At 33.7% G+C, this 11762-nt stretch overlaps 1 protein-coding gene across 3 annotated transcripts; it reads right to left on the bottom strand.

Moving 5' to 3' along the window:
- Positions 1-774: 774 nt before the first annotated feature.
- LOC141672018 (ATP-dependent 6-phosphofructokinase 5, chloroplastic) lies at positions 775-10028 on the bottom strand. 3 transcript variants are annotated; one of them, XR_012555325.1, is made up of 14 exons: positions 9564-10028; positions 9340-9430; positions 8238-8311; positions 6592-6703; positions 6354-6446; positions 5460-5561; positions 5303-5377; positions 4526-4666; positions 4270-4386; positions 4072-4176; positions 3666-3746; positions 2280-2408; positions 1266-1532; positions 775-791 (listed from the first exon to the last, which is right to left on the bottom strand). XR_012555325.1 is itself a non-coding variant. In XM_074478503.1 (13 exons), the coding sequence occupies exons 1-13, from the start codon at positions 9878-9880 to the stop codon at positions 1365-1367; spliced, it is 1605 nt and encodes a 534-aa protein (XP_074334604.1). In that variant the 5' UTR covers positions 9881-10028; the 3' UTR covers positions 1050-1364. The 3 variants fall into 3 exon arrangements, 1 of the variants encoding a protein (XP_074334604.1); XR_012555324.1 differs by lacking the exon at positions 775-791 and adding an exon at positions 812-1003; XM_074478503.1 differs by lacking the exon at positions 775-791 and having other exon boundaries at positions 1050-1532.
- Between the last annotated feature and the right edge of the window lie 1734 nt (positions 10029-11762).

Below are 11762 nucleotides of genomic sequence, written 5' to 3'. Positions count from 1 at the left end.
TACTTTAACCCATCTCTCTCATCCCATATCTCTTTCATCGACACCACTGTCACTCTCCATGCCCACTCCCGTGGTGTCGATGAAAGAGAAGGGGGATAAGAGAGATGGGTTAAAGTAAGTGTTTGGTAAATTAGTGAGAGAAGGAAATGTATGGATGAGATTAAAAGAAAATTTTAAAAATATATAAAATGAAGGGTTAAAATTAGATCTCATATATTATTTTAAAATGGGTTTTCATTTGAGAAAGACCCTATATATATATATATATGGTGTATTTAACAATTTTTGCCAATGTATTCTAGCTACAGTATGTTTGTCTTGCATAGTATGTATGCCTTGCCCAGCATGTCAATTATACAATACAAAGATACATTCCTATCGGTCATAAAATACAAGTAACTGATATATTGCCTTATATCTATGGTTCCTTAAATAAATGGTCTAAAACTTGATCTAGAGGGGTATAATAATTCATTAGCTATCAAATTTAAACTAATCTTTATCATCAAAAGTATTGTTTTTCTTTTGCTCTGTAAGAAATTTTGTTTGCATTCCGTTTTAAAAAAAATTATAAATGGATAGGGGTTCTGATCCTTGAACTGTGATCCTAACGATCCAGATATGGATCGGGTTATAAAAAATATATCTGACCCAAATCCTGTAAAATTACATGAATGAGGATATGGTTCAAGGCCGATCCGATTCAGATCAGATACATTGACAGCCCTAGCTTTCAACCCGATAATAACACCACATTTATGGATTTACGTAACTTATGACTTAATCAGGTACTGCAATAAGAGGAAAATGATAGCTTAGAACACTTCATAATTAAAATTGATTTCAACTTAGATAATAACATCACAGTAATAAATTTATGTAATTTCTAACTTATCAGGTAATATATGACTTATCACGTAATGCAATTAAAGGAAAACAAACAAATACCCTCGTGCAATCCTTTAGCCACTGATCCGTTGTAACCTTGCAGGAAAGTTAATTCCTACCCAGCAAGCAAATGTAATCAGTCACAGTTAACCAACTTTGAATTCATAAACAGCGCAGTTTCATTAGTCAGTCATTCACTATCATTTTACATATCTTACATGAAGACAATTACTCCAGCAGATAGTTTATTACAAATTTAATAGGAGCTAGCTACTCAATGAGATAATATGTTAATCACTCATTCAGTGAACTCCATGTACAATGCTAATATGCTATACAAAATTTTGGGTTGATGACATCTTTGTATTATTACTTACCAAATATCAGGTGAGCATCAGAAGACCTGAAGATTTCGTTTTCCACTACCATTTGCTAGATTATGACTCTTGTATCTATAAATTCACACTGCTCCATAATTATATAAAATCGGGTTGGCCTGTTGATGTCAAACATCGATGCCACATACGACTGTTGGGGTCCAACACCTTGGGGTAGGAAATCACTTCAGGAATGGGGAGATAAACATAGTGGGTATTGCATATACCCACTGTGATGCCGCTATATCCAGCAAAAGCACCATGGACCTGCCAGGGCAAGAATATATATATACATAGCTATATTAATCCACCTAGGGATATATGAAGCTGGAATAGGATGCTAAGCATGCACATTATAACAAAGACTAGACATGAAGGCCATCTTTTATTTTCCATGATCCAGTAAGTAGTAACTACTGATGTAAAAAAGTTTCAAATGTCTAAAAAAGGGGAGTGTTTGATGCCTAAAAGACTTGATAACAAATTAACAACTTTGAATGTATCCAACACCATCATCGTAAATAATAGCATGTCTTGTTATAGTCTACCGAAAATTTGAACCTTTTCTGAGAATTACAACTAGGTGTAGATATTTAGAGGCAATTAGCTCGTCAACCATAACTAACTACACCTATTTCCTTCTTCAGTCTTTATATCACAAGGATTAATTGCGAAAATATACTGATAAAAGAGGGCCATCAGGAGTGTTAGTAGGAAGGGTCCAGAAGCAGTGCAGATTGCAACTAAAAACCAAAGTCTAACAGAAAGTAGGGATGCAAGTGTAATTCTAGTTTATTATGGTCTCACAAAATTGATGTTCATCTGATTGGAGCAAACCGAAAAAGAACGATGTGTCATTTGTAGATGCAGTATTAGGAATCCAAGTAATTTATTAAAAAATATAAAAATATATCCTGCCATATTAATTCATTGACTAGTTGGTTAAGTGTTGGCCCAACTGCAATAGGTTTTGCTACTACAGATTGTATATGTATGAGGGTATGAGAGACATACAGCATTTTGACCCAGTACAGTGCACAAGATTCCATCTGAAGCATTTGCACGGCATGCACGGATCATATATGTAGGATCAATGTATTTTACATCAGCTGGATTTCCGATCTCCTTGAAAAACTTCTTCGTCTAAAAGAAAGCATGCATACAGAAGTACACCAATTAGGTCCACAGCAAAAAAACATGGAGTAAGATTCATAAATGCTATTCATAATTGACAGGTTGGTAACTTAATAAAATAAGTCAAAAGTGGAAGTAAATTAAAAGGGACTTCAACTGCTAACAGTTTCAATTTAGAGTTCCTGAACAAAAAAACTTCCAACAAAGTCTCTAATAGAACTTAACATTCTGAGTCGGATCCTTCCGAAACAGGAACCTAAAGTAAATTGATATTGATAGTTGATGACTTGATGTTGCCTTTTCCCTAAATACCTAATAAAAAATATACTGTACTACGTTACTGTACTATGTCAAAATAATATACACATGGCCAGTAAACGGCCACTCTCAATTCGGTAGGATTATCTCTGCCAGCTGCTTCTTCCACCTCCATTTCACCTCTTCCTCTGCCAGCCTCCTCAAATCTTCAGGCTGACCTAAAACTCCAGTCCCTCACCTCCAGCATCACCAATACAAGTTATAGGTCAACATATCATTCAACTTTTTACTTTAAACCAAATAATTGGATGCCACAACAGCAAAGAATATTAACATCTCTTCAGGTTTTGTAAAGAAAGATATATATATATATATATGTGTGTGTGTATATATACATATATATATTATAGGTTCGAAGGTTTGATTTTATAGTTGCTGGTTCAGGGGCTCAGATTAGGACGTAAAATGACCTTTCGATTTTGCTAAACCAAATTAAAAGCATTTAAAAGATATGTTTGCAGGTTAGAAACATTCTTGCACAAAGTCACGAGAGAGACAGTATTCCAAAGTAGTGAAATCTGAACCGGTGCTAATATAAATGGTCTGAAAAAATTTAAACTCTTTAAGTAATAATTATATATATATATATATTGTACAATTTCCAATATGTAATTTCCATTTCCTTTAACAGTCAGCATGCAATCACCTTCATCTCTCGAAGTCTCAGTATACACTTACTGTAGTATCGATACTATGGTCATTATCAGTCCGCAGAAGCGGGAACTAGTTTTTAGTGACTGCTAGCGCTTAATATATATATCATTGTACGATTTCCAATATGTAATTTCCATTTCCTTTAACAGTCAGCATGCAATCACCTTCATCTCTCAGAGTCTCAGTATACACTTACTGTAGTAGCGATACTATGGTCATTATCAGTCCGCAGAAGCGGGAACTAGTTTTTAGTGACTGCAAGCGCTTAAGTTCTAGTCAAGTGCCAGGACTAACCTCTTGCTGTATATGGACACCAATATCTCCAAACACGATGTTTCCTGAGGCATCCTTTGCATTTGTTTTTTCAAGGAAATTCTGCACATGAAAAGGAATGATAAAAAGGGGTGAAAATTTACAAACATTATATTGCACAAGCCAAAGCACTAAAGATAGGGTAATCGGTAGATGGATACAGATTGTGTTGAACATAAGAAAAAATAATTATATCATAATCACTTTCTTGAATAACATATCAAATGTAGTGTTCCACTTGCATATTGTTATTTTTATTTTATCTTTCTAGAGTATTAAATTTGATTAAAATGTACTGAATAATATAAAATTTTAGGATAACAATTCAAGAATAAAAAGTTAATTTATTACAATACAACTTCAAAGAACAACAAAACTTGCAAGTCACCTGTCCAGCTCCCTCCGCTACACATACAACTGCTGATCCTTTTGTCTCAAGTAGATATTCTAGATGCCGCAATACACCATGGGGTCCATGTAAATGGAAAGGTACCTGAGAAAGGGGTTGCAAAATTAATTCTCATCAGTGCTAGCAAATGGATTGATCACATTGCATAATAACCAGTCAAGACTCGGTACTAATTACCTCCGGAATCAAGCATACATCAATTTGCCCACTTGCAAGGGATGCTTGCATAGCTATGAATCCACTACTACGACCCATTAATTTGACTATTCCTATACCACGATAGGCACTATGTGCCTGTCATATAATGGAAGAAATAATCTAAGGTGAGAATATAGCAGAAAAAATGATACTAGCAATAAGTATTTTTTTAACTGGGAGACAAGGGACTAATGGATTACATATGGGTAATGGAGCATAACCAGAGTCGCTGTACCTCAATGTATGCAGAATTTATAGCTCGTTGCGCTTCTTCAACGGCAGTATCAAAACCAAAAGTCTTATCCATAAGAAGGATGTCATTGTCTATAGTTTTTGGCACGCCAACTACAGCCACCTTCAGCTGTCTTTTGCGACACTGAAACCAAAACAAAGGCAAGCATTTGGTAATAAGAATTAAAACTAAATTTAAGTAGGAATAATCAAATTAAACATCTTATATGCATTTTAATCTAAGATTCTGTAACACAAGTAATTACATGACACAATCCCTATAATTAATAGAGCCACTATATATCCTCACATTATCTACATAACGGCTATTAGTCGAACTGGACAAAGATTTATAACAATCAAAATTTTAGAGAACCGATTCTAATACAGTTAGTTGATATACCTATTAGGCTCAAAATTTAGGGAGGTCTAGGGGGAGTGGTTAACTAAAATGGCATCAGAGCGTTTATGGCCTATGGTCTCAACTTAGAACCCTGGTAAGTGGTATCCCAACAACTTTCAAACCGATAATTGATACCAACGAAAAATATATGTGCTCCACTCTCCAGTCTCTAAGATAGAGCCAACTGCCAAGTACTTTTGATAATACCTAAAATGTTATGGTTTTGGGAGACTTGGTAACTTGACACCCACCACAAAAAATTGTCATCGGATAGATACTAAATTAGATGTATACCCACACGATATACATTCATCAGCACTGTATAGAACGATAAAATATATATCCACATATAAAGTATATAACCATAGGCACAACAACCTCGTCATGTATTGCATTGGCACCAGCATGCGTGCCGTTTCCACCAAGCACAAATAGCATATTGATTCCTCTTTCCTGCAAGCAGTCATATGTAGAGATCAATTTCAATAGTTCTTTCACTAGCAAAGATATATATCTAACAAAGAATGTTGAGCACCTCCATACTGTCCACAATTTCGCTAACATTCGGTCCTCCGCGCGAAACCCCTAACAAGCTTCCCCCCGACAGATGAACATTTTGAACCACTTTCCTGGACAACTGATTACAGTAAAGAAGCCTAATCAAATGTATGAATTTAAATACACAATCTACGAGGAAGAAAGTATCAGTGTAGAGCACATAAAGCATCCAAAGAACTAGCCTGACAACTTTAGAAAGTTTACAGAGTAGACTCGCCAACATCTGGTGTTTCATATAATTACGTTAAAGTTTTTGATTTTTACAACCTCAAGGATCGTCTCTATTAGAAAGTGAAAGGTGCTAGCTATAGAGCTTATGCGACAGCAGGCGAAGTGCTTATAATGAAATGCTACAATTATCCAGTTTAAAGGCTGGACCTGATACAGCTATGCAGTACAATTAAAGAATACCTTAATATCATGACAATATGTTTTTATCTAAGTTAGAGGACAGAAATTTACATTATACAGGTAAATATTATTAAATGCAACATAACAATTTCAATTCGAACCAAGGTGTTATATATCATGTAGCAACAGCTAATTGTTGAAGCCAAAGTTTAGCATACCACCACATTCCCCTCAATAATGATATTTTATGGAAAACAATCCCATGGCCAATTAATTAGAAAAGGTATCTTAGTAGTTAAAGGAGAAACGAGATGACTAAGCAAGTAGGTAGTCATAGGAAATTTAGGACATCAAAAGTTCTTATTTCGATTTAATTATCTCTCCCTATTAACTTTGAGCGTGAAGGGAGAGGTGTAATTGAGGTTATTGTCATAGCCAAGAGACCTAGAATCATTCTTATTTACAAGAAATGTCAAGAACTTCTGGTACCAAAAGATGCTTATAGAAAGAAAGAACTCACTGGCATTTCAGCTAATTCTTTGCCAAAACCACGATAACCAAAAGGAATCCCGACGATATTTTTTACACCATAGATTTCCAGGGTGATCACGATCTGCAGCCATTTTCAGAATTTAAAAACATATAGTTTATATGCACTCTATTTATAACCTGATACCGCAACTTTCTAATGAATGTTTATGATGGCAAACACATTAGTAATATTATTTAGAGAAGAAATACTGTCACATTAAGTGCACCTGTCGGATGACATCATTAAGACCAGGGCAAAGTCCTCCACAGGTTACAATTGCTGCTTTTACATTTTCAGGTTTATAGTAGATCTTTTCTCTAGGACCAGCACGATGCACCCTAAAAATCAGAATTATTGCATTTAAAATAATGAACATAAATTCTATCCAAAGACATTCAGAAGTTATTGTTTGTCATTGTATCTTTGTTCATTTTGCATATGGTGCTAAGCACGAGCTTTTCCTTTTATTATTCTGTACCAATGAAGTATAGCACCAAAGAGTACCTGGATTATAGAGAAGTTTCCATAAGAAATACCACTTCATCATCCTATAATTTCAATTCCTAAAGGTGAGATAGGTATATTTAGCAAATTTTGGTTTTTACCTCATACAAGGACTTTTGCGAGATCATTTTCGTGTCATTGTGGAATTACTGTTTGTGGCTTTGCAGATATATACAGGGGAATTGTTTAACCCCTTATAATAATCTTTCCATAACATCACCTCTTTGTTTGGAGATTTCAAGAGCTCTACTTAAATTTCCATTTTCCAAAGAAATTACTTGTACTGTCATGGCAATTTAAATGCATACCATGCGTGTCAGCATCAACTTTGATGGTATTTTAACCCAGACTAATGTTGAGATCCACAATGTACCCATAAATGAAATATAATGTCCTTATGAGAAAAAAGAGAATGTAAATACAAAATCAACATCCCCTGTGCAACATTATCAGTTAAAAGGTCTATTCCCTAACAAAACAGAAGTTACTAGAACTTCGACGTATGATGCCAGATTGTTGAATCAAGAACAGGACAGAAGTTGCTAATTGTTACTAGTAAAGACACATGCAATAACCATGAATCCTGATGTTATACACATACATGCAAGGCCATAATCTGACATGATGTTTCATACACTCCTGTTGCTCAATTAACCAAAAAAATGTAAAGTCAATATATACTTCTATTAAAAGTAGCGATAAAAATGTTATTCTAGTGTCTTGGTGAAGCTTTAGAACAAATATATTAGACTAAGGTCTCATCTCTCCCACATTATTGTCTTCGCTCCCACCCCTTCCAGGTCACATGGTGATATTGTAAAACATATATGAATTCTATCTTTTGTGAATACTAATGTAAACCATATGATAATCCTACATTTTTATTTCATCTAAATAAGTTAAGGGAAAAGCATTCCTAAAGTTAGTTAAGGAAAAAGCATTTCTAAAGTTTATTATAGAGAACTTCTCTACTAATTCACCTTAAAATTAAAAGTTTAATTGTTATTTTAGTAATTCAACTGTACTGAATGTCTTGTCATGATGGCATTTTATACAAAATTTCATTTCATTTAGAAAAGCAGGGTATCATTTATATACCAAATTACTAATAATACATTTTTTTTATTTTAAAATTATAATTATTTTAAATTTATTGTAGCAAGTCACTATATTGAATAAAAACTTGTACATTAACTTCTTTTGGTATAATCTTCACATCCGCGTGCTTGTTTTGTTCAAAAAACGTAATACTTTTTAAATTTTCATGCTGCATTAATAGAAAAATTTCTATTATGAACTTCAGAAACTCCAAGCTCGTCGTTAATGTTACATATGCATTGAGAGGAGATCACATTTACTGTTACATACCATTGCTCCAGCCACGTACAATTAGGATCGATGCACTCAGCACCAGCCGATGTCGGGGAGGAATAGCGAATAACCTGGAATATTTTCCTTCTGATAAGTATTTATGATATGATATGATATATAAAAGTTATCTGCTTGCTGGTGAAAAGCATATATAAACAGGCAAAATGTAGAAAAGTAGCATTAAATTGAATCAGAAAGGAATGGGCTTTTTTTAAGTTGTCCAATAGCCAGTATAAGTATACACATATATCTATCTTTGAATACGGCATGTTTAAAGATTCGGTTCCCGTAATAAGATAAGTTTTGAGATATATGTATTCGTGAACCAACTTGTCTTGACTGATTACTGTGGTTCGTCACATACTCCATACCGCATAAAATTTTTCAATTGATTAGTAAGGATATACAAGTCTCTCATGCCAGACCTAAAACATTTGAAAAACTGATGTTTTAGCACAAAGGTCGGCATAGCTCACTACCATTAGAGTTTATAAGAATCTGCCTAATGCCTATTTACAAATCAATCAATTGATCAAGCTAAACTATTTCCTTTTCTTTCATTCTAAAGCACCGTCAGAAGATTTTACGTGTATCGAGTTATAGTACACAGTAATATACTATAAATTGCCAACACGTCGAAATTTATTAAGAACTGGGTATTTAGCTATACATGTTCAGATTACAAAGTTTACATATGTTATCTCGTATCCATCGTCATTATTTATTTATTGTTTTTGCTGATTTATCTAGCATCCATTTTAAACAGTAAACAGTACAACATAATGCCAAAACATTTAGGTCATCAATAACACACCACTCAAAAGAACTGACTGACGGGCTTTATAAGTCGACATTTACATTTCACCTGATTACGCATATGTTTCGAAACCGTTAGTCCATCACTGCATGTCATATGACTCATACTTACTAACTTCGAGAAAAACAAAAGCAGATTTGCAAAAACAACAAAACGCCACTTTGGAAAAAAGAACAATCTATTGTCATCATCCAATTTCTCATACATTTCTTAACACGCTACTCAATCACATTTATTAAACAAACTACGATATCAAAATAGATCAAAGAGACCAAATTAAACCTTGAGAAGCACTCTGTCGTTATTATTTATATATCCATGCCACTTCTCATCCGACGGATATCCTTCGGCAAAATCCTCATTCACCGGAGTCCTACCACGATAAATTACACATTTCAAGAAAACTACTTCAAAGTTCAAACATATAATTTGATCTACACATACATTTTCACAAGCTAAAACAATTTAATCACACAAATCAAAGCAAAATGCAGTTAGTCAACTACCTCATTCGCAGACAAAAAGTCGACGGATACGACACGGCGTCTGCGTAAACATCGGTAAGATGCGGTAGGTGAAAACGAGTTTCGAAGTCCTTTTCGTACTTAATTTTCCAATCAGGATCACTGAAGTCGATTTGAGATGATTTGCTTTTGATCTCGGAACTCGCGCGAGTCAATACGCGAGTTCGACTCAGAGTTTTGGATTTTAGAGTGTGAATTACCGGAGAGAATGAGAGAGAGGAAGTAGTGGAGTGATCATAGAGAGGTTTTGTGGCCGGTAAAAGGAGGTTGGAGGCGATCGCCGGGGAGATTGCGTCCATCGGCGATTGTAATTGCGGCGAGAGTGAGAAATGGGGAGAGAGAGAGAGAGAGAGATTGCAAGGGGGACTTTGTAATACGGCCGGCGGGCTTAAGAGGGGAAAAGAGGTCCTTTTTCTCGAGTATTGTCAGTTTCAACGGTGATTTTAAGGGGCCATGTGTATTCCCGACTTTGCCCCTCTCAAGTTCCCTCTACTCTATGCAACTTTGGTTTTGACGGATCTTTGTAAAGGTTTCATGCTGTACGGACATTTTTTAATAAGACTAGATTCAAACTTGAATATAAGCAAAATTTAAAGAAAAACTAATAAAAATAACACTTTTTAATACTTAAATTACAAAAATACATATTCTCAATATTTTGATCATTTATACCGATCAAATACCCATTCTCAAATTGGATATCTCAAAAAGATTTATTTTCTTATTTTTTTATGTAAATATGCATTTTTCGAAAAAATTCAAAAAATAATAAATTTGATTGAAATACCAAGTCTGATAACGAGTATTTGGACATATAGCGAAAGAGTATCTCATTTAACCACTCTCATAAATCATATTTCAATTTAAAAAAATTAAAAAAATTATGTTAAATACTCAGTCTGAGATGACGTATTTCAAATACCAAATCTGATAAAGTGTATTTCGTTCATATTTTTTGCCGCATTTCTCAAATTTAAAATTTAGATCACTAATTTCAAAAAATTTGTTAATTTTGGCCATCATCGAATTTTAAACATAATTTCAAATTCATCTAGTTAAACGAGTTGAATGATTATGTGCCGGACTCGATTTAAACTCACTTCGAATTTGTTAACCGATTAAACTCGAATTTGTTAACCCGGCTAAATTCGAGTTTGTTTATAATTTCAAATAAATATATATAAGTAGACTTGACTTGTTCATAAATGAGTCAGGTTTTGTTGAACTCGTTTAACTTTAAAATACGACTCGATTCATTTATTAGATGATTTGAATTTTTTAGCGAGCTTGACTCAAATCACAAATCCTAGATAATTAAGTATTTGTTAGCTAATAAAAAAAGTGAAAAGTTTATAGAAATATTATTATTTCTCAAAAGAGTATATAGTTAATTTGTATTGGCTGCATCTTCATTATTAACAATAGTAGATTCTTCGTATACTTCAGATAGCTAGTATAATTTCAAAAAATCGCATCATTACACTACATCATATTTGACCTGTAGCAACACAAAAAAAAAGGTGTTAAAACGACCAAAAAATGTTACCTAAAGCCAAATTATTGGCTATGGTTACACTTTTTGAAAATAAGGGGTGTTGGATTTGAGCCTGCTACAATAGGGTTCTATGGTTACATTTTTTGAAATTTTGGTAACACCCCTCAATTTGTTACAATAGAGTACCAATAATTATATTTTCTATTTCTATGGTTACAAGTTGAAAATGTAACCACAGTTCTGTTGCAACATACATAACCCTATAGTAACACCTAAATATGTGTTGGAATAGACTCTTTTGCAACACCATATTAGCTATTGTAACACAAGATTGTAAAACAGTTAAATTGTTTTGGTAACATTTTTATAGCCTATTGTAACACCACCTTTTTTAAACATTCGTGTAATCTACTGTTACACTCTCTTATATTTTTAATAAGAACAAACCAAAATGTAATATTGGTTACACTTTCTGATTTTGAAAATGTAATAAAACCTAAATCTACTTCCAATGAAATGATACGACTTGATCAATACATAACATTAAGGATTAAATACAGTCAGCTTCAGAATTTAACCAAGGTACAAATTCATCCTAATATTACAAAGTTCTAAAAGCAACCCAAAATAAAAGTTCCAAATTACGTCTTAAGTTGCCATTAACTACTTAATACCATATCAAGTTC

This window comes from Apium graveolens, chromosome 7, assembly GCF_009905375.1.
Source record: "Apium graveolens cultivar Ventura chromosome 7, ASM990537v1, whole genome shotgun sequence".
NCBI classification, from domain to species: domain Eukaryota; kingdom Viridiplantae; phylum Streptophyta; class Magnoliopsida; order Apiales; family Apiaceae; genus Apium; species Apium graveolens.
The sequence above is the reverse complement of the archived record's forward strand: the minus strand, read 5'-3'. Positions and strand labels throughout refer to the sequence as shown.

Bases quoted from the DNA above. Each gene is read 5' to 3' on its own strand.
- LOC141672018 (XM_074478503.1), bottom strand. From the start codon at position 9,880: ATGGACGCAATCTCCCCGGCGATCGCCTCCAACCTCCTTTTACCGGCC. The intron at 4,387-4,525 runs GTACAGCGACTC...ATTATATGACAG, and splicing joins TAAATTCTGCATACATTGAG to GCACATAGTGCCTATCGTGG. The intron at 1,533-2,279 runs GTATGTCTCTCA...TTGCCCTGGCAG, and splicing joins CTGTACTGGGTCAAAATGCT to GTCCATGGTGCTTTTGCTGG.